The 19563-nt window shown below is 50.9% G+C and overlaps 7 protein-coding genes across 7 annotated transcripts; 3 read left to right on the top strand and 4 right to left on the bottom strand.

Moving 5' to 3' along the window:
* Positions 1-2032: 2032 nt before the first annotated feature.
* On the top strand, positions 2033-3069 carry M437DRAFT_46488 (aldolase; the record flags this gene model as incomplete). The annotated part of the gene is made up of 2 exons (XM_041021282.1): positions 2033-2457; positions 2502-3069. The coding sequence occupies 2 exons, from the start codon at positions 2033-2035 to the stop codon at positions 3067-3069; spliced, it is 993 nt and encodes a 330-aa protein (XP_040880400.1).
* Positions 3070-3161: 92 nt separating this feature from the next.
* Positions 3162-4118, bottom strand: M437DRAFT_30617 (nucleotide-diphospho-sugar transferase; the record flags this gene model as incomplete). The annotated part of the gene is made up of 1 exon (XM_041019186.1): positions 3162-4118. A coding segment is annotated over one exon (957 nt), but the record flags the coding sequence as incomplete, so codon positions are not given.
* A 681-nt stretch (positions 4119-4799) lies between these two features.
* M437DRAFT_74633 (phosphoglycerate mutase-like protein) lies at positions 4800-6167 on the bottom strand (the record flags this gene model as incomplete). The annotated part of the gene is made up of 1 exon (XM_041026270.1): positions 4800-6167. The coding sequence occupies one exon, from the start codon at positions 6165-6167 to the stop codon at positions 4800-4802; it is 1368 nt and encodes a 455-aa protein (XP_040880398.1).
* A 537-nt stretch (positions 6168-6704) lies between these two features.
* Positions 6705-8379, bottom strand: M437DRAFT_46902 (gamma-glutamyltransferase; the record flags this gene model as incomplete). Its single annotated transcript, XM_041021341.1, has 2 exons — positions 6705-8031; positions 8090-8379. 2 exons carry the CDS (start codon positions 8377-8379, stop codon positions 6705-6707), a joined length of 1617 nt encoding a protein of 538 aa, XP_040880397.1.
* A 947-nt stretch (positions 8380-9326) lies between these two features.
* M437DRAFT_46793 (putative mRNA splicing protein) lies at positions 9327-11371 on the bottom strand (the record flags this gene model as incomplete). Its single annotated transcript, XM_041021323.1, has 3 exons — positions 9327-10572; positions 10932-11035; positions 11087-11371. 3 exons carry the CDS (start codon positions 11369-11371, stop codon positions 9327-9329), a joined length of 1635 nt encoding a protein of 544 aa, XP_040880396.1.
* A 2024-nt stretch (positions 11372-13395) lies between these two features.
* Positions 13396-15254, top strand: M437DRAFT_83769 (uncharacterized protein; the record flags this gene model as incomplete). The annotated part of the gene is made up of 2 exons (XM_041027995.1): positions 13396-14243; positions 14297-15254. 2 exons carry the CDS (start codon positions 13396-13398, stop codon positions 15252-15254), a joined length of 1806 nt encoding a protein of 601 aa, XP_040880395.1.
* Positions 15255-16076: 822 nt separating this feature from the next.
* M437DRAFT_47251 (uncharacterized protein) lies at positions 16077-18392 on the top strand (the record flags this gene model as incomplete). Its single annotated transcript, XM_041021419.1, has 3 exons — positions 16077-17387; positions 17424-17763; positions 17848-18392. The coding sequence occupies 3 exons, from the start codon at positions 16077-16079 to the stop codon at positions 18390-18392; spliced, it is 2196 nt and encodes a 731-aa protein (XP_040880394.1).
* Between the last annotated feature and the right edge of the window lie 1171 nt (positions 18393-19563).

The following is a 19563-nucleotide window of genomic DNA, read 5'->3' as shown; positions in this document are numbered from 1 at the left end:
TCTTTGGACGCACGACTAAATTTCAAGCATTCGCTTTTCTTATCGTTGTCTGCAAGCTATAGCTTTCGTTGCATTTGATGTTTATTCTTGTGCTTTGGAGCTTTAGAAATGAAAATGTCTTTTTTACGTTCAACTAAAATACTTCTTCCGTCTTTGACTCTGCAAATGTGAATGGTGCTCCAGCTTGGTGATGTTTGGATCGAGGACAGCAGACATGGTTGCTGGTTTCCAATGTCCTGTAAGTCAAAGCTGCACGTGACCGTATGACAGGGTGCCCTCGAGACTGTCAACTAACAAAACACGCAGGAGCACGAAGGGTTTATTGTCACTCTGGAGGGATGCTGGAATTTCCAAGCAGCACAAGAGCTTCGCCGGAAGGAGCGAACAGGCTTGTGACCAAAAAGGACTCTGTCGACGATGATTGATGGTCTAAACACGACCGTCTCTTGCTATCAACCACAGGCATATACAATGTCGACATTATACCAACCAGGTGACCAGTAATCGCTGACATCCCCACTGTTGTCACTCTTTCTTGCCCCATGGATACACGTAGCGCCTATGCTTGCATGGGTCGCGACTGCCCAATCACTCAGCTTGCATAAAGTGCCTTGTCAGACTGCCTGATCATGCAGCCGCAGATCCCACAACCTCAAGCTTAGCCACGACATGGAAGCATTTGAGAACTCATTTTCTATCGACTCACCGGTTTCTTCGATTGATTCCACACAACCTTCTCAAAAGCTAAACTCTGATCTTCCATCGTACTCCGACTATTGCATGTAGCAAAGTATACACTACAACAGGGCACGATTGTTTTCGGAGGCAGAGACGTCTCAACAAAGAGCCGGTTGGTTGTCGCTTCCTCGGTGGGCACTGTCCTCTCCCCTGGCAGTATTTATCATTGTCTAGTCACATACGTTACATACTTTAGCACACAGATATGCTTCCATGGCGGATCCATTCTCCATAGCCGTCTCGGTGGCCGGTCTCGCTAGTCTCGGCATACAACTCCTCCAAGGCCTCAACCAATACGCTGGCTCAGCACTCGACTCAAAAGGACGTATCAAGGCCATCTCCACAGACATCGATCTCACTGTCCAGGTTGTTCAGACTCTCGATACGACTATTCAAGATGACACGAATAGAGCCATGATAAAAGATGATGCTGTCAGACTTATCCAGGACACCATCGCACAATGTCGGGAAATCTTCACGAAGATACAGAGCACACTTCCAGAATACAGCGCGACAGGCCGTAGAAAAAGAGATGTCATCACTTGGCCTTTTATCGAACCGAAGCTGGATCTTCTGAGAGGCAATCTGGAAAGGCTCAAGACGTCGTTGCAGCTCCTGATGAATGTCATCATTCTCGCAGCCATGTCTAATAACGGCAGGAATGCCTTGCATGTATCGTTCCTTCCTCTTTTTGGTCCGATACATCATTGTGCTTCTCCTTTCGATCACGGGATCGTGCTTTCTCTATTATCCGGGCTCCTTCACTCTTTGTCGCACGATTGAACACCGCCAGATCGTCTCCCTCGTCATTGGTATTAGCGACTTATAATGAACGATCGTAGATGCATGATGATGGATTCTGCAACTCCTCCTCAAAGTCCGCGATCTACAGCCCGACGACAAAGATCTTACAACTCTTCAGCCTATTGATATCAAGTCGCATACCCCATGGCTGTATCCTCTTTGCTTATTGTTCGGTACGAACATGTGAAAGTCTGCCTTTTTGCTTGTAGAAGAGGAGCCGAGGTCCGCTATTATGCCAAGACCTTTCGAGAACCCGGATGGGGGTGGCACCGACGAGTCCGGGGCGCGCATGGGTAGTGAGTGACCCTCGGATAATACTCTCAATATCCCGAAAAGTTGCTATTTTTCTTCGGTATGAGATCAAGTCATGTTGGTCTGACGTTATGTCTCAGCTTTGCGGGATGTTTTGTATAAGGTCGAGGTGCAGTCTGTTCTCGGGACCCGATCAGTCCTGTACCCGCATCCCAATTCACTCATACCGACTTTCAATATGTCAGGAGATGCTGTTCGAATAGTGGAAGTCGGGCCACGAGATGGGTTACAAAACATCAAAGATGTAGTACCGACGGCGACAAAAATTGAACTTATCAACAGACTTGCCCAGACCGGATTACAGACAATCGAGGCCACGTCTTTTGTGTCAGCAAGATGGGTACCTCAATTGTCAGATGCGAAGACTGTAATGGAGAGCATGAAGTTGTCAGTCGCAAAGGGAGACATCTCATTCCCGGTGCTGATCCCAAACATTCAAGGACTGGAAGCAGCATTAGCGCTCGATGTCAAAGAGATCGGTATCTTTCTCTCGGCCACTGAAGGTTTCAGCCGCAACAACATCAACTGCAGCGTGGAAGAATCGCTTATTAGAGCCCAAAGTGTCGTCAAGCGAGCCCGGGAAAAGAATGTCCGTGTGAGAGGGTAGGTTGAACCATAATGCTTTGAGGACATTGCTGACTTGTCAGATATCTGTCTTGCGTGGTCGACTGTCCATATGACGGCAGAACATCGCCAATAGTAGTGCTCAAGATGGCAAAGAAGATGCTTGAGATGGGTTGCTTCGAGATCAGTCTTGGTGACACGACAGGAACAGCAACACCGCAAGACATTCGTCGACTGCTTGAAGTCCTACTAAGGGAGATACCAGCCGATAAACTCGCAGGACACTTCCATGACTCCTTTGGTCAAGCCATTGCTAATGTGAAAGAAGCCTATCGATTGGGTATAAGGGCATTCGACAGCAGTGTCGGTGGTCTTGGTGGCTGTCCATATAGCCCTGGAGCTAAAGGGAATGTCGCGACAGAGGATCTCGTATTTTGCTTCGAGAGCATGGGCATTAATACTGGAGTGGATCTCGCCAAACTTGCCAACATTGGTGACTGGATATGTCAGCAGCTTCGTGTCCCCAATAGCAGCCAAATTGGCTCGGCTCTGGTCGCAAGCAGTAAGTGGGCTGAGGAAGCTAAGGACACTCCCAAACAAACATCTGCTGTTCCATCAGAATGGCGGCACCTATCGCATCTGATATACTGAGCATGTCGACCAACAGGAGGTGGTCAGATATTGTCTTTGAAGAGAGCATCCCAATGTTCGTTCAGTCGACGACATAAATCGTTGCGATCAGACCACTCTCGGATCACATCGGCCAACTCACAACCATTTTGTACGATCAACTCCCAAATCGTCTTCTCGAGGTCCAAGCCGAACGTTTCTATCTGCTCGTCTCGAGAGCCCCACAGACGCAGCGGCTTTTGGTCGACAATGCTTACAAGATCACCTTCATCAACCAGGTGCCCAGCATTCATTTTGGGGGTATTGGCGTGCACGAATGCAGCTCTGAGCTTTGTGGACTTGTCTCCGTCCTGTCGATTCAAGTCATCTGAGGGGCTGAACTGAACCATGGCACTGCCTTTGTCCTCATATCCAGTGTTACGTTCGAGTGACTTGACTCCTGTTTTGACGCGGTAGTATGAGCTGTTGAGCACCATTGCGGCTGCCATGAATGTTTCCTTGTCTCCTTGACCAAGCGCACCTTGACTGAGAAGTGGGTAATAGAAATCAGGTCCATAGATATTGTAATAATTCGCCAGCAATAGAGTCTTGAGATGTTTTCGCTTATTGATGAGAAGTTGACCTGCTTCGGAAGACGACTTGGGTAGACTCGGTGGCATTGTGCCAATTCCGACAACATCGTAGAAGGAAGGAGATTCTGTAGAGATCCAGAAGTCAGGCCAGATGACCAGTCCCGCAGAAGTGTATGGTTCTGTTGCAAAGAGCTCTGTCTCAGGGTTCAGCAGGGGTATACTGTCGCTGTCTAGATATAGGACATGCTCGAATGAGCTGAGCAACATAGCCAGAGACTTGAGTTGATAGTGCGTGACTTTGAAGTCTTGAACAAAATCTGAGAGTATCAGACACTCTGCGCCGAGCTTGGGTAGATAGTCTTTGCACAGTTCATCCTCATATTCAGACTGGTCGGCCACGAAGACTTGGACAGGTAGATCACTGCCGCTGCGACGAAGCATGTGTATGCCAATGATTGCTGGACCAAAGTACTCGCCTCCGCCTACAATCACGACGCCCGTACCATTGAAGATTTGCTCGGCAAGGTGGTCTGGCCATGATCTTAGTGTTGAGACAAATTTGCTGTGGGCAGTCTGCAATGCCGGTATAGAGTCCAGAGCCTGGAGTTGCTCTCTGTGTTGTGTTCGTGATGAGTGGTCATCAGCGGAGACGGGCAGATTGGCTGCATTGAACATCAGTTCAAGCTTGGCTGCATCAGGCCGGGTTGCTTTGTAGACTTCTGCCCAAACGGTCCATAGTTCCTGCACAGAGTTGATGGGTTGAGTGGTATTTATCGTTGGTTGTGATGAAGACAGGGTTGTTCTGTACGTTGAGAGACGATTATTCAATGCTTTGTACGCGATGTTTGATTGCGAGAAGGACAGAACGAGGATGCCCATCACCGCGATGATGCCAACAAAGCGCAGAGCGAGTCGCAGAGTGATGCGCATGGTGAATGTTGGCGTGACATGACCCAAGTCGCTTGATGTAATAATTAATTTGCAGGCGCAACTGATGAAAACAGAATGGAAATGGATTTGTTTGGGGACGCGTCAATGGAGACGCCACAATCGATTCGGGCTCAGGCAGGAACTACCGACTATTCACTGCTTTGGTTTTACAGAAGACACAGAGATAATTCGATCAGCATTAAGACATTATTTCATTATTAAAATCTAAGCAGTGCGCAGCGCACACACCTAAGAGCTGTTGTAGATGGTCAACGCATTAGTAGAGTTGCTGTAAGTGACACCGCACTCCTCGGAGAAGTTTGAGAATCTCTGAGTCTTGTCGTCGATAAACTTCTGGAAAGCTTCTCTCGAACAGCTCATGCCAGGGCCGTCAGTGCATTCTTGAAGCAGTTGGGGGTTCTTGTTGACCAAGACACGGTAGTATTCGCCAGTCTGGTTGGCGTTGTCTTGGAAGCCGAAGCTGTCGCACTCCATGCGCTCGATGGCGATGTTTGTTAGGAAGGACATGAACTTGCTGCTTTGCCAAACACGCTGAGGGTTGATGCCATCAGTAGGCATTGTGGCGTTGATGTTATCGGAAGCAGAGTAGGCAGTGTTGTTGAAGAGGCCAAGAGCGACGAGAACGGTAGGAGGAAGTTCTCTGTGGGTGAAGGAAACGTAAATGTCCTGGCTAGCGTTCTGAGAAGTCAAGAGGTCGGCAGACGACTTGACCCAAGGATAGCCGATAGCTCCAGATACTGGATTGCCGTAGCCAACGTTCAAGTGGTACATGATGTCGTTGGTATACTCGAACTGTAGCCACTCATTGGGACTGAACAGATCCAGAGAGCAGAAAGGTGAGTCGCCGCGTATGACAGTCTCGTAGCCGCACAATTGCTGCATGCCGTAGATGTCCGAAGCAGTCCAGTTGAAGGCAGGAACCTCGGAACGGAAACGAGAGATGATAGGAGCAGTGTAGATCTTCTGGTAGGACATGGACTGTTTGCTTCCTCTGCTTCCAGAGTAGGCAGGACAGGCCTTGTAAGGAGTCAACGAGTCTGCACCCGTCTTCTTGTATTCGCCGATCTGTACGATGTCGGTTCCATTCTCTTTGATAGCAAGACCGTCGACAAAGCTTTCGGCAGTGAGAACAGTACGCTCAGCAGAGCTGGTCCAGACCTTCTTGGGCTGCTTGAAGTGTTGGTAGCGCTCGTAGACATCAACACCCAGCTTCATGGCTTCCAGGCTGCCGACCTTGGACAATTTCTCGATGTCTTCATCTTCGATTGGGGAGGTCCAGGTGGACAAGAAGGACAGAGCGTGCGAACGGTCCCAGTTGACCGAGCTGTTCCCCTGGCTTGCCTCGAGCTTCTTGACAAAGGGCTCGATGTAGGACTCGTAATCGAAGTCGTTGGCGTAGATAGCGGCGTGACGAACGAGGTAAGCGGCGCGAGTAACATTGCAACCCTGCGGCGGAGCAGGGTCGAAGTTGCTTGTGGGATCATGAGGCTCAAAGTAGGGCGCGATGCCCGACATGTGCTTCAGGGGATCGAATGTGTATTTGGCAGCCGTCAAGGCCGAGGCCGAGAGGAGAAGAGTTGCTGTGGCAGAATGCATGCTGCTTGCTGGACCAATGCCGCCTCTGCTGGAGAGTCAATGTCGAGACGAAGGATGAAAAACAAGGGTCTGATAGTTCACAGGGTCTCTATAACTTATACCAATACGATCACCTACCTGCCACATGAAACCTGGATATGCCATTACATAGGCCATGACGCGAGAGACATACTTACTCGTACACACTCATCAAAAAGCTTCGTGCTCAGTCCAACTCCCGTCCAAGATTTTGACGCCAAAAATCGCAATGACGTCGTGTCTACCAAGATCTTCATGCAGGAACTCGCGGCTCCCCTTGCCGACCACTCTAAACAGAGCTTGGCGATCTTTCAGGAACAACTCGTCGAGCCACAATCCTGTTTGTGGCTCGTTGATTACTTGTACAACATCAAGATCGAGCAGCTGATTGGATATCTATGCTGACGATCCTATCCCAACACACTCTTCACGATCGAGGGCAAACTCTTTTGAAATAATTCATTAAATTGTTATTTAAGCTACCAAGACACACATGTCATCAGTCATGTACGCTCGGGTTTATACAGCATATGCACCCGAGTTCAGCTGGCGAGGCTCGCTAGCAACATCAAACGTGCCGTTGCTCAGCACTCGCAAACACTGTGCTGTGCTCTGCCCTGGTGCTACCCAAGTGACATTGTGGCCCAAGCTCTTCATGTACGCCACTGTCTGGTTGTCATATGCATACTCAAAGCTCACATAGTTGGGAGAAAGCTGGTCATGCAGACGCGGTGCCGCCAATGCTTCAGCAGCAGTCATGTTCTGGTCCAAAACATGCCACAATGTCTGCAACGTCGCCGTGATGATTCTACTGCCTCCTGCAGAGCCTGTAACGAAGTAGAGCGAGCCGTCGGGGTTCTCTGCGATTGTGCAAGAAATCGAGGACATTGGTCTCTTGCCGGGACGCACGAAATTGCTTTCGGAAGGATCAAGACCGAAAGCGTTCTTCGTTCCTGGAATCGAGAAGTCATTCATCTCGTTGTTCATTATCACTCCAGTCGAAGGAACAATAAGCTGACTACCAAACAGAAGATTGACTGTTGTGGTGAGCGAAATAGCCATGCCCGAGCTATCAGCAGTCACAACCTGTGAAGTTCCAGGAGTGTCTTTTATCTCGAGGTTGCGAGGATCAAAAGTTGAGACGTTGAGAGTATGCGTGTCTGAAATGAGATGGCGAGCATTTGCCGCCGTGGTTGCATTGAGAATCTCGGCTTGGTACTCATCCATACCCTCGACAAACAGAGGGTCTCCCATGGAAGCACGGAAGCCGTATCCAAAGCGTGTTGCTTCGTCAAGATGATGAGTGCTGAGATTCAGGTATGCTTCTTCACCCATGTTGTTATAACCTTCCAAGATATTCATGATGGACAGTACCACGCCACCTGATGCTGGTGCGCTCACGCTCTTGAGCTTGTATCCTCTATAGTCGATCTCGACAGGATCACGAATTGCCACAGTGTAGTTCTTCAAATCTTCCATGGTCATTGTGCCGTTGGCTGCTTGAAGCGTATCGATCATGGCTTCAGCAATAGGGCCAGTGTAGAAAGCATCGGGTCCACGCTCTGCAATGGCTTCGAGAGTTGAAGCATAACGCTGACGGGTAATTGTGTCGTTGAGTCTCAACAGAGTGCCATTGGGTGCAAAATCGATAGCCCAGTTCGGGTCATCAACAAGAAAATTGGTGGTCTGGCCTGCTGTGGCAGAGGCCATGTAGCGGACCAAATCGGCGGTGACCGGGAAACCATAGCGAGCCGTCTTAATTGCGCCTTGCATGACCTCTTTCCAAGGTAGTTTCCCATACTTTTGGTGCAAGTGTGCCAGTCCACGAACCTCTCCAGGAACTCCGCTGCTCGATGGTCAGCATCTGATGCTTGTTTGATTCGTTTCCATCACTCAGAGCATACCTTGCCAAGCCTCCATAGATACTGGCGTTCGTGTTGTTCTTATACATGTCTTGGAACGCGGCCGCAGGCGCTGTTTCTCGGAAGTCGATGAACTCGTACTCTCCATCAGAGCCCCTGACCAGCATGAAGCCACCGCCTCCGATTCCCGAGTGATACATGCCGATCACACCGACACAAAAGACTGTACCGACCATTGCATCAGCGGCTGTGCCTCCTCTCAGAAGCAGATCGCGTCCTATGCCAGAACAGATTGTACTTTCGGACGCAACAGCTCCATGCAGCTTGGTCATGTTAGAGCCATGATGTCCAGCGTGATCAGCCTCTGGGACGGAAGAAATTCCATGTGTGTATCCTTGTCTTAGAACCGTAGCACCAACGTTCGACACTCCAAGAGCAAGTAGACAAGTAAGGGTGTCAACCCAAGGAGAAAACAACATGACGACAGTACAGAGAACAACTATACCAGAAAGCAGCCCACCGGACAACAAAGAGCGCGAGAATGGAGAAGCGAGAACCGCTCGCGAGCGATCACGGAGCATTTATAGTCAGGTGCAATCACCTTAGCTGCTCAAGGTGGGGCAGTTGGTGAGGGGTGCGATGTGCATATACCTGCCTCCTTTGACAAAAGCAGGTCTTGCATATCAATGAGAGCGTGGCTCAGCTACCTTTAAAGTTGGCCATATTGAGAGGATCGGCGAGCCGGCGAGGTCGGCCACCTGATAAGATAGATACTGTTGATAACCTTCCTGCGAGGATTACCGGCCGATTAGAGCTTCCAAGTTTGGAGCAGATTCCCCACGTTTTCTTCCATCGGGCCACCGCTGTGCTTCATGCTCTGTGAATGCTTTAAAGAAGAGATGGTGCTTTTGTAGCGAATGGTCATGAGGGGCATCTGGGAGACGTGTTTGGTTATTCATTATGTACTTTTGGTTGCTATAGACTCTTTCTGGTACCAGTATGCCACCGGTCATGCAAAATCAGTGTGATGCACGGCTTCTGTTTTCCTGCCACTCTGTTTTTTGGCCTTGGTCAGGTATTGGTCTGAGCCCAGGTCAACTGAATTGACCCGATTAAATGCATGTACAATAGAGGTGCAAGCACCACATGATACATGGATAGTCTGGAATGGCTGGTTGAAAGCCGATCCAGCGTGGATCGTTGATCACGGCGATCTGCATACGTGCCTTGGCGTGGTCGATGATATTCGCTCTGCAGGGAGGGCAATGTAAAGCTTTTCCTAAGCAACGGATCCCTTGGCGGCAAGTTTACCAGCTGTACCCACCGAGGCAGGACCATTCACTAGCATGTCCAGTTCGAGGTATTCTCTGGCTGCGAGTTTGCTCTGCTTCTCGGTAAGGTAGCCCATGTATCTCTGGGATAGATCTTTGATAATATCAGCGCTTAGACGAGTCTTGTTTCGGATAGTGCTGTGGAGCGACTTCACACGCTCAGCTTGTTCGGCTGCAGTCTCCAAAGTTGTTGGTTGGTCGATCTCGAAGCTGAGGTAGCCTGCCCAGAAGGATGGACTATCAAGGAAGAGTTGCTGCTGACGCGACAGGATGTCACGTCCGTGGATTGCGTCGCTCTTCGACTTCCAGGCCAAGCGAGCCATCTCAACAACAAGCGCACCCTTGTCGTCAGCCGAGCACTCGGCATCAGCGAGGTATTGGTCATAAACTTGGACAGCAGCATCGTAACCGACCTGCCGACGTTGGAGATTAGCCAGGCGAGTGATGGCTTCGAGGTTCCCGGGCAAGGTGACAAGGATAGCCTCATAGATGGCAGCAGCAACAGATGGTCTACTGCAGGCTTCCTCGAACAGGGCCCAGTGAAGGCGGATGGCAGGTCTGGCGATCGGCGTGTAGATGCAGCTAGCGCGCTGGAATATGTTGCGAACTTCCTCCTCTTTGCCGTCCTGGTTGTACATCCAGCGAGCATATCTCTGCCAGTACTCGTCGTAGTGGGCACATGTGACGACACAACGCTCGTACAAAAAGGTGGTGCGGGTGTAGTCGGCCTCAGCCTCCTCGAAATCAAGATACTTTGACCAGTTCTCCAGTTGTGCTTCATCAAGTTCGGTCACGTGGAAGTATGGGCGCTTGATTTCTTGTTCGTAAGTCCAGCGCTTGGTCGTCTCGGTTTGAGTCTTGTGGAAGATTTCGAGGTGGTAGGTATCTAGGCGAGCACGCATTGCACGCTCCACTTCAATCTGACTCTTTCCCTTGAATTCAGGCTCAAGCTCAACGTTGAATTGACTGAGGAGATTCGTGGGTGCCAGTTCGGTCAGAGGGCGAGAGGCTGCCAATTGGCGGTACTTTTCAAAGTAGCGAGCATACTGATGCATGGGGACGGTGATGATGCGGCTGAGGATGTCAAAGACCTTGTCTTGGGCCTCGAGTCGCTCCTCAAACTCAATATACTTGTCCCAGAAAGGGTGAGCGAGAAAATCTAGGCCGACGCAGGTGGCGCCTCGTTCAAACAACCTAGGTCTGTTAGTCGATGCATGCCTCGAGAGGGGCAGGAAGGAAAAAGCAGAAGAGGGGGAGGGAAACCAAACAAGGCATATAGTCCTATGAGCCTCCCGAGGCCGTCGGACGTGGTGGTCAACTTCGGAGCCACCAAACACCAGTGAGAGAAGGATGTGACAAGGGTCGAGTTTGAACATAATGGGATGTGAGTCTGAACGCTGTGCGTGAGAAGAGTATGACATGGGGAGTCTCGATGGTTTCTCACCCGTCTTCGACAAGCTGAATGTCTGTGGTACGAAGCGAGAGGTCCCAAAGTCGTGTAGAGATGGTCTAGGTGAAGGTCATGCAGATATGAGGGGGCAGCGCGAACTTACTCTCGAATGATGTTGTCGTCGTGGGTTGTCTCGACCTTGAAACTACAGTAGTTGGCCCAGAGATCGACCGAGATGCCAATGCTGGCCACGCCGCGTTCGTAAACCTGGATTGAGGGTCAACAAAATGTGCCATTGCGGCCGGGTGTTTAGCTCACCATCTCAGCAGCTTCGGTGCCAGCAATGGCAAACTCCAGATCGGCGTACTTCTTCCAGTATCCGAAGAACAAGGGGAACTTTGCGAGGAAGCGATCGTAGATGCTTCTGGCAGCCGTGATGGCCTGAGGACTCGAGTTTCTGTTCAGACCACCCTCAAGACCTTCTACTGCGCGAACCAACTTCTCCCAGTTCTCAAACTCGTCTGGACTGGCCTGGACATCGGCTTCAAGCTTCCTGACTTCGGCCAGCTCCTCGTCGCCTGTTCCATAGCCATAGTCGGTCATGCTGGGCCCGTGTTCTTGTGGGACGCTTCGGATTCGATGGGGTTGTGCGGATGCGCGTTATGACGAGTTTCAGAGGCCTGTGAGAAGCGAGCGCAATATTGCAGGAGCAGCAGAGAAGTTTGCGTTCTGAAAGTTTGTGTGCGGGTTGATTCGCGAGTGTTTCCAGGTTGCTTGCTTCAGTCACAGAGCTAGCCAGATGGTCACGTGCGTTGACCTATCCCGCTGCCCTGACCCTGCCCTTATAATTAGGAGTGCATTCCCACCACTCGCCTCGTGAGTTCACTCAAGTGCTTTGCGCAGCCAAGTGACGAATGAGTCAATGGAAGCAGTTCATTCTTGTCAATGTCCTGTGCGGATCTTTACATTGGCTAGGTGGCCGGTTCTGGTCATCCTAGAGTTCAATACAATGTTTTGCACCAAAGATCGTGCACCCAGTGTGACCTAAGTACGAAACCACATCTTTCAGCCCAGAACTGAGAACCAGAGAAGATCGCTAGCCGAGAGCAAGAGCAGACGCAATACATTGGTCGCTCTTGTCAAGCGATATTGGGGATTGTGGCCATTTCGCTTGTGACAATCCATCCACAAGTTCTTTTTGAAAACCATTGTCGGATCTGGAGAGGGCTGTCAAAAAGTGGCTTTTAATAGACCAGATAGCAACCCTATATTAATGAGATCTGCTCAGACGACAATGTCAGTCATCAAGTCCGTGCTGTCTTGATCACTAGCGAGCATACTACAAAAGCATCTCGCTGGTGCTGAATAAGTCCGTTCAGGACGACCTTGCCTATCTAGAAACCTGACTATTCAGGACAACTCATGATTTGCCGACTCAACTCATGGGAATCGCGGCAAACTTGCCAGCTGGGCAACGTTCGTGGGTACGGAATACATGCAGCTGTCGACGTTCTGGAGCATTGTGATTGGGCTTTGAGGTCCGCCTCGAAAGTCAGCAAGCACAGCCGCATGCATATTGTTGGATCCACGACTCCACTAGCAAGCAGATGCGGCTTGACGACATGAGATTCTTGCAAGGCCACCCAAATCATGTTGCCTCGCTTTGTACTTCTTACCAGGTTGATTTCAAGAGCTTCGGAGAAGAGACGTATGCATACTTACATGGTCGTCAACACCTGCTTCGAAATCTGTGACCAGATCAACTCCTGGGCAGACTGCCCGCGGAGGACTTGACAAAAGGGACTTGAAGAAGCTCCAGCATCCAGCCTCGGAGGCAGGGATTGCTTCTCGGAAAGTGGCTGGTGCGTCAAGATGCGGGCAGGCCCGAGGCGACCTCGTCGGCTTTCAGGTTAGGCTCGTTTCAGGTGTCCAGTCACACTCATTCTCTTACACCCGTCTGCCACAACGTAGATCTGTGACGATGGGTTTGACAGGTCGTTCGATTCGAGGTAAGCCCTACGCCGCCAACGGCTATTTGAAGCTGGTATGGACATTAGGATAGCGCTCTGCGGTTTGATGAGCACGTCTCGTCTCGTATTTTGTGTCGTGTAGCAAACCCAAAGCAAACAGGGATCGTTGGCCAGAGGTCCCGGCCACCGCACAGACGAGGGGCATGGGTGGATAACGATGCTGCATATATGCACCTCCTGCCGAAGACGAGTCGTGCTCTCTTTGTCGGTCTTTTTCTTTCCAGTCTCCAACTTTCAAGCTCCGCACCATTCTGCGACCTGCCTTTTTTCGTGGCTCTGGAAGCCCGTCTCTTCTCAACACAGTCGGAAGCCGGTTCTTCTAGCTGTCTTTGGTTGCTCTCTTCTTCCCATTTGGACCTCTGTTTCTTTGCGTTTCCTCCTTGAGTTTTTCCCTGTGCAACATAGGTACTTCTGTGGTACGACAGTGATCGGGCTGCTGAAGCACAGCTGGACTGCACATCATCTTACTCATGTCAGCATCGGGTTGCACAACTGCTTTCTGATATCCATCTGTGACTGGATCGTCTCAAACTCCTCCAGCATCTCCTCGAATAACCCTGAATACAGTTCATGCAACTCGGCTCTCTCTCAGGCAGTATGCGTGATCGCAGGAACACCAATCTCTCCATCTCGTCCACGGGATCATTCGCATCAGCACACACTTCACCCGTAGTTGCCGATCACGCCCAGGACAGCGCAGAAAAAGGAAGATTTCTCTGGATTCCAGTCAGAGAAGACACCGGCCCTTTGCCTTCACCTTTGCTCAAACACGCACGCGAAAACAAACATGGCTTCTTTGATGACTGGCAAAAGACGACCCGATGGCGCACGGTAGTCATGCTGTTTGTTCTGGCCGTTGTCTTGATTTGCTATACCTTGTCTCCAATATTGATAAGCGACATCCAATATGATGCTGTCTTCGCCAACGCCGACAAACAAATTGACCTCATCAATGGGGCACCAATTCCTGATTATCCCACCCCCTTGATTTTCCAGGACCAGCATGGCCAGCCTAGATGGACTGTCTCAATACCGCCTTCGCTCGGGTTCCCTCTCAAGCACCATGAGTACAAGCGCATCTGTTCAGTTAGCGAAGGGGTCAGGAAAAGCGTCGAAGCTATGACGGGTCGCCCATCAAGGATCCAAGGCAAAAACAGACCTCACTTCTGGAGACGCCCGTATTACGCAGCCGACAGAACATTCTTGCCGGTCGACGAAGCTGAGGCCATGGCTCTTCTGCCAGCCATGGCGGAAGGACAAAAGCATATCTCAGTCATTGGTCATGTGAATGAAAGCAGTTCTGACCTTCCAATTTGCCAAAGCAGCTTGACCTTCGTCATGGAGACAAGCGAAGCCGGCTTTGGCAATACTCTACTTGCCCTCTGGTTGAGTTATGGCATGGCCAAGAAGGAAGGTCGCACTTTCTTTATCGATGATTCAAATTGGTAAGAGCTCATGATAGAGCATTTACTGCATCTGTATGCTGATACTCCTCCAGGTCGTACGGAAGATACACCACATACTTCAAGCAGCCTCCTCAGTCAGCTTGTGCGCCTCCACCAGCAAATCAGGTCCTTCCATGCCCTCATAGTGCCCGCCATTTGGTTGTTTCTGCAGCTACCTTACCTTGGACTTTTGGAAGTGCATTCAAAGCCGAGTATGAGCACTCACTCAAGCATGGATTCAGGAAGAACCGCCCCACCTATAATATGATCCGCCAAGGCTATCAAGACCTGTTTGATTTGCAAGGAGAGGACGGGTCCTTCTTGACACACAAGCTGACGGTGATGCGTGCCGCTGCTTCCGCCTCCCAGACGCCGCTTGTTGGCATGCACCTTCGTCGGGGAGACCTACATCCCTTTGAGCTCGAGTACAGCCACGACTATCTTCCATTCGAGCGCTACACATCTGCAGCTAGCGAGCTATTTGCTTCTTTCTCACCAAACAAATCGTCCATGGAGCCCACCGCTCTACTTCTTGCCTCGGATGATCCAGACATTCTATCGTCGCATGATCTGGTCAACACACTCCCTTCCCATCTTACCGCTTCGCGCCCCCAGGAGCGTATCGTTCTCGCGAGTAAGAAGACACTGGAACCTGCAGTGCCAATCCGTAAACCGGGATCCGCTTATGTCAAACACGTTGACGAAAATTCTGGATGGGAAGGAGGTTTCTATGCTTCTCTGTTCTTCTCGCTGGGTAAAGGTCATCCTTCGGCATCCAAGCAAGGAATGGACGACGAGATGCAGAAGGCTGTTTTGAAGTTAAGAGAGCTTGTTGGGCGTGCCTACCTGCTGGATTTGGCAGTATTGGGGCATGCTGATGCGGTCGTCTGCGCCAGCTCCAGTGCAGCCTGTCGGATCATTGGCGTCATGATGGGTGCCGACAAGGTCTCTAAGGGTCATTGGAAGAATGTGGACGACAACCGCGCTTGGAGCTGGGATGGAAAGGTTTGATTTATTTTGGAGAGCGTCTCATTTTGGTTTTAGCAAGGCGCATGGCGTGTTTCATTTTCTGCTTTGTTCTTTTCATGTAGGAATTTCTCAGTTTCGTTCCCACACTTGTCTTTTTTGGTTACGGGATAATTTCTGGTTTGTTAGAACAGCCAAAAGGACACGATTTCCATAAAAAAAAAAAGCAGAATCGATTTCAGGACAATTGACGAGAGTGTATAAAAATGGCCCCCATGAATCGAAAAGAGCTGTACCGCGGCTACAACGCGGCTACGAACAGATGACTGGAAGCTTGTTTGCTGGGCGAAACAGGAAATGGCCTGTGATCAAATGCTTGTTGCATGCGCACTGCCAGTTGTGCCAGGCGACCAGGACTGTAGGGAAACTTGAGCCATCAGCAGCAGCAGAAAGCAGCGAGGTCGGCGAGTCAAGCGGCCGTTGGACGTCCGCGCTCAGCGACAAAGGCATGGAGACGCGGACAGGAGCTTGGCTTACGCAGAGTCAATGGTCAAAAGACGCCTGCATGGTGAATAGGAATAGAGAATGCTGCTGAAGAGGCTGCAAAGCAGTTGAATTGCCAGAGGACGATAGCGACAAGTCATCCCTTGTTTGTCGAGCAGGAGCGGACAGTGGCAGTGCAGCGGACGCGGCCCAAGGTTGATTTGATTCCCTGATGCGGATTCGGGCAGGTACGAACAGGCAGATACTAGAGGAGCACTATTGGGAGGCCTCTATCGCCCAACCTACTCGCCCATCAAAGCCAGTCCTCGTGCATGCGCCGAAAATTCAAGCAACCATGCTCCGGCTTCCCACGATAGCCACACCATGAGCTCGTCGTCACCGTCGCGCTCGCAAGCCTCATCATCAGCTCCAGCTCCGTCTCCGTCCGTTCCGTCGGCCAGTCGCCGTATACTTTCGCGCTTTGCCTCTCCTCTGTTCTCGCAGAAAGGTCGCAGCATTGCCGACTTCCACATCAAGGCCCAAGATCCCCACAAGCAGTACTCGCCCGGCGAGAGCGTCAAGGGCTGTGTCGTCGTCAAGGTCGTCAAACCTGTCCGAGTCACGCACGTGTCCGTCTGTCTACACGGCTTTGTCCAGGTCTTTCGCACACCTGGCGCAACAGCTGACCAGCTGCGCGGCAATACCAATCGAATCGGTCGCGCCCAGGGACGAGGGAAGAAGTCGGGTGAATACTTTGGCAATGGCTTCGCTTCGCTCTTCGAGGACGAGTCGGTGCTATGCGGCGATGGCCGTTTGGATGAGGGCGTCTATTGCTTTGACTTCGAGGTCCAGTTCCCAGACGACATGGACTTGCCCAGCAGTATCGACTTTGAAAGAGGCACCATCTCCTACATGCTTACTGCCACCCTGACACGACCCACCACTATTACTCCCATCACGACCCACGAGCAAAAGATCTATCTCGTTGAGCGTGTCGATATTGCTCCCCTGCTGGCGCCAAAGCCGCGAACTATAACCCTTGAACCAGTTTCTAGGAAGATCAAAACGAACAAAGCCTCTGTTTCCCTGTCGACCAGGACGCCTAATAACCCTTCACACGAACCAAGGCCTCCGACTCCCTCGCTCAGTGAGCTTAGTCTCGACAGTCGTGTCAGCAGCAGTCCCAGCGATAGTCCACATAAAGTCATCACCGCAACTGTTGAACTGCTCAAAGGTGCCTGCTTGCGTGGGGATAGTTTTCCCATCAGAATCTCCATCAACCACACAAAACATATCAAGAGCATCAATGGCATCATCATCACTTTATACCGCCAGGCCCGCGTTGACATGCACCCTGCTCTTCCTCTGGGACCAGTGAGCGACGGCCAGAAGCGTAAGTACGAAGATTATTACCCCAAATCCATCACTGGTCTTGGTGGCTTGTCTCTATCGGGCGCCGGGTCCAGCCATACCTTTCGCAAAGACCTTGCCCAGATTCTTGTACCTCTATATGTGGATCCTATCTCGTTGACTGCCGAGATCAACGCAAAGATCGGCGTTCCTCACGGCGCATTTCCCACCATCAACACTGTTCCTGGAGCGATGATTTCCTTTCGTTATTACATTGAGGTTGTCCTTGACATTCAGGGCAAGCTCACTCACGACAGATATCTTTCACAACATGGCAGCGGCCCAGTCTCTGCCGCTGCACGTCCTGTTGATGCTAAAGAGAACAACATCTTCAGCGGTCCTGATGATACTCCCTTTTTGATGCTCAATGGCGCGGGCATACTCGATACCGCCCCGATTCGAAGAGACAAATCTGTCGCAACTTGCACCTTTGAAGTAGTTGTCGGCACCACTGACAGTGACCGCAAAGCTAGGAAAGGAAAAGAAAGAGCCACAGAGCCGCCACCATCACCACCCAGTGCTGAACAGACTTTGAACACGCCACAACGCGCCTCGAATCATCAGGGCCATTCGGCGGTGTCGAGCCGTGACTTCGAATCATACCAACACGCAGATATGTACAATTATGACTATGGCCATGATGAATATCAATACGGCTCTAGTTACGACTATGGATCTGATGGCCACCAATACGGCTCTGGTTACGATTACGCGTCTCGTGGCCTTCAATGGGATACGGACCAAGAATATATGTATGACCAGTCCTACTATCCAGATTATTACGAACCCCCGACATTAGAGAACGAGGACTCTCTTCCTGAGAAAGAGCGTCTACGTAGAGCCGAGGCACGACTGATGCCGAGCCAACCACCTGCGATGCCTTCAGCATCTTTAGACGCAGAGCAGGCAACAGCTCCAGCATTGCCTCCAGACGACTTTCATCAGTATTCGGAAGTCGCAGCTGGGAGTTCGACACAATACACTGGAGAGGCAATGCAGACGACTCAGCAACCACATGCATCTGAGGCCAGACATGACTTGATCGAGGGCAGTAGCGACAATCTACCGCCAACTGACGATAAGCATGAATTACAGAGGCGTCAATTAGAACTCGTAGCGAGTGGGCCGCCGTCAAGTTCAGTCAATACCGCTGAGGAGGAGATCAGTACAGAGTCTGGACCGTCAGCACCATTGATAATAGATAATGATATGCACGAGTACGTATTACAAGTAGAGGGGAGTGAGGCGGGGAACCATGCAGCGGAAAAGCTTCCGCAGTATCGTCGATAGGAAAGTCGATTGCCAAAAACAATAATGCCATGGGTATCTGTCCTTCAAAAAGCTAGGGCCGTTTAGACGAGGGTGTACGATGGTAGCGGACACGGTCGTTCGCTCCGATCGGACCACGGAATATGCACTATGCCTCCCGCCTAGCCTCTTTAGAATCATGCCGACCCCCCCTTGTAGCGTGGTAGACAATTCGGGAGCGCGTGAGCGAGCCTAAGATGTAAACAGTCAAATAGTGAGGGAATAAAAGTACTAAGCTCAACGATTATTTTGTTTTCGCAAGGCCTAGTTCTGTTTTCGCAAAGCCTATAGCAACTATAACGAAATTAGGGTAGGAGCGAGCCGAGGAATTTGGGAGCATCGGAGCGATGGCAGCGATGGCATCGTTGATGACAAAATGGCCCGTGAGAGGGGCTGAGATCATAGGTAGTCTGCCAAGCAGAGTGTTCGTCGGCGTTGTCGCTCTACGCATTATTGTACTTGACGAAAGTCAGAAATGCCCAGTTACTCGGCCATGATGGGCTGGTGGCAACTGAGAGTCTAGCATAGTAGATATGTGTAGCGGGATCGAAATGGCATGCAGATTTTTGTCGCCAATCCGAGCGCTTTCTCACGACTTTGACGAGGCGCTTTGTACATTGCCATCAACGGTTTCTGACGCGTGGCTTGCTTTTGACGGCAGCGAGTACAAACAGGAGAAACGTCGGAGTTTGGTCCGTCGGCGACAATCAATTTGTTCGCAGCTTTCTATTCGCTTCTTCGACTCGTCTTGCAGGAACGGCTTGAAACGCGCGCGAGCAGTACTGGATCGAAGCAGAGGCAGGTTGCGCAACAAAAGGCCAAGTGCAGGGTCGAGCTGGCTTGTTTACAGGTAGTCTACCGTACGCTCTGTCGTGTTTGGTCGTCATACTTGGCCGCATCATTGACGTCGGGTCGCAGACCGAGTGGACGAGAGTGGACGAGAATTGCCTGTGTCTCATCGAAAATCGAGTTGCATCGCCCGTCAAGCATTGCCTGTTACCGCTCAACACGCCGGCTCACCATGTCCATGTCGTCGTGACGGCTCCTCTCGAGACTTGCCCGCGACTAGCGCACACGACGGCCTCTGCCACATCTGCCATTTCCAGGTCCTTCATTGCAGAGCTCTGTCTCTTTGCAGTGCCTGAATGTGGTT

The sequence above is a fragment of the Aureobasidium melanogenum genome (genome assembly GCF_000721775.1).
Source record: "Aureobasidium melanogenum CBS 110374 unplaced genomic scaffold scaffold_8, whole genome shotgun sequence".
NCBI lineage: Eukaryota > Fungi > Ascomycota > Dothideomycetes > Dothideales > Saccotheciaceae > Aureobasidium > Aureobasidium melanogenum.
The sequence above is the reverse complement of the archived record's forward strand: the minus strand, read 5'-3'. Positions and strand labels throughout refer to the sequence as shown.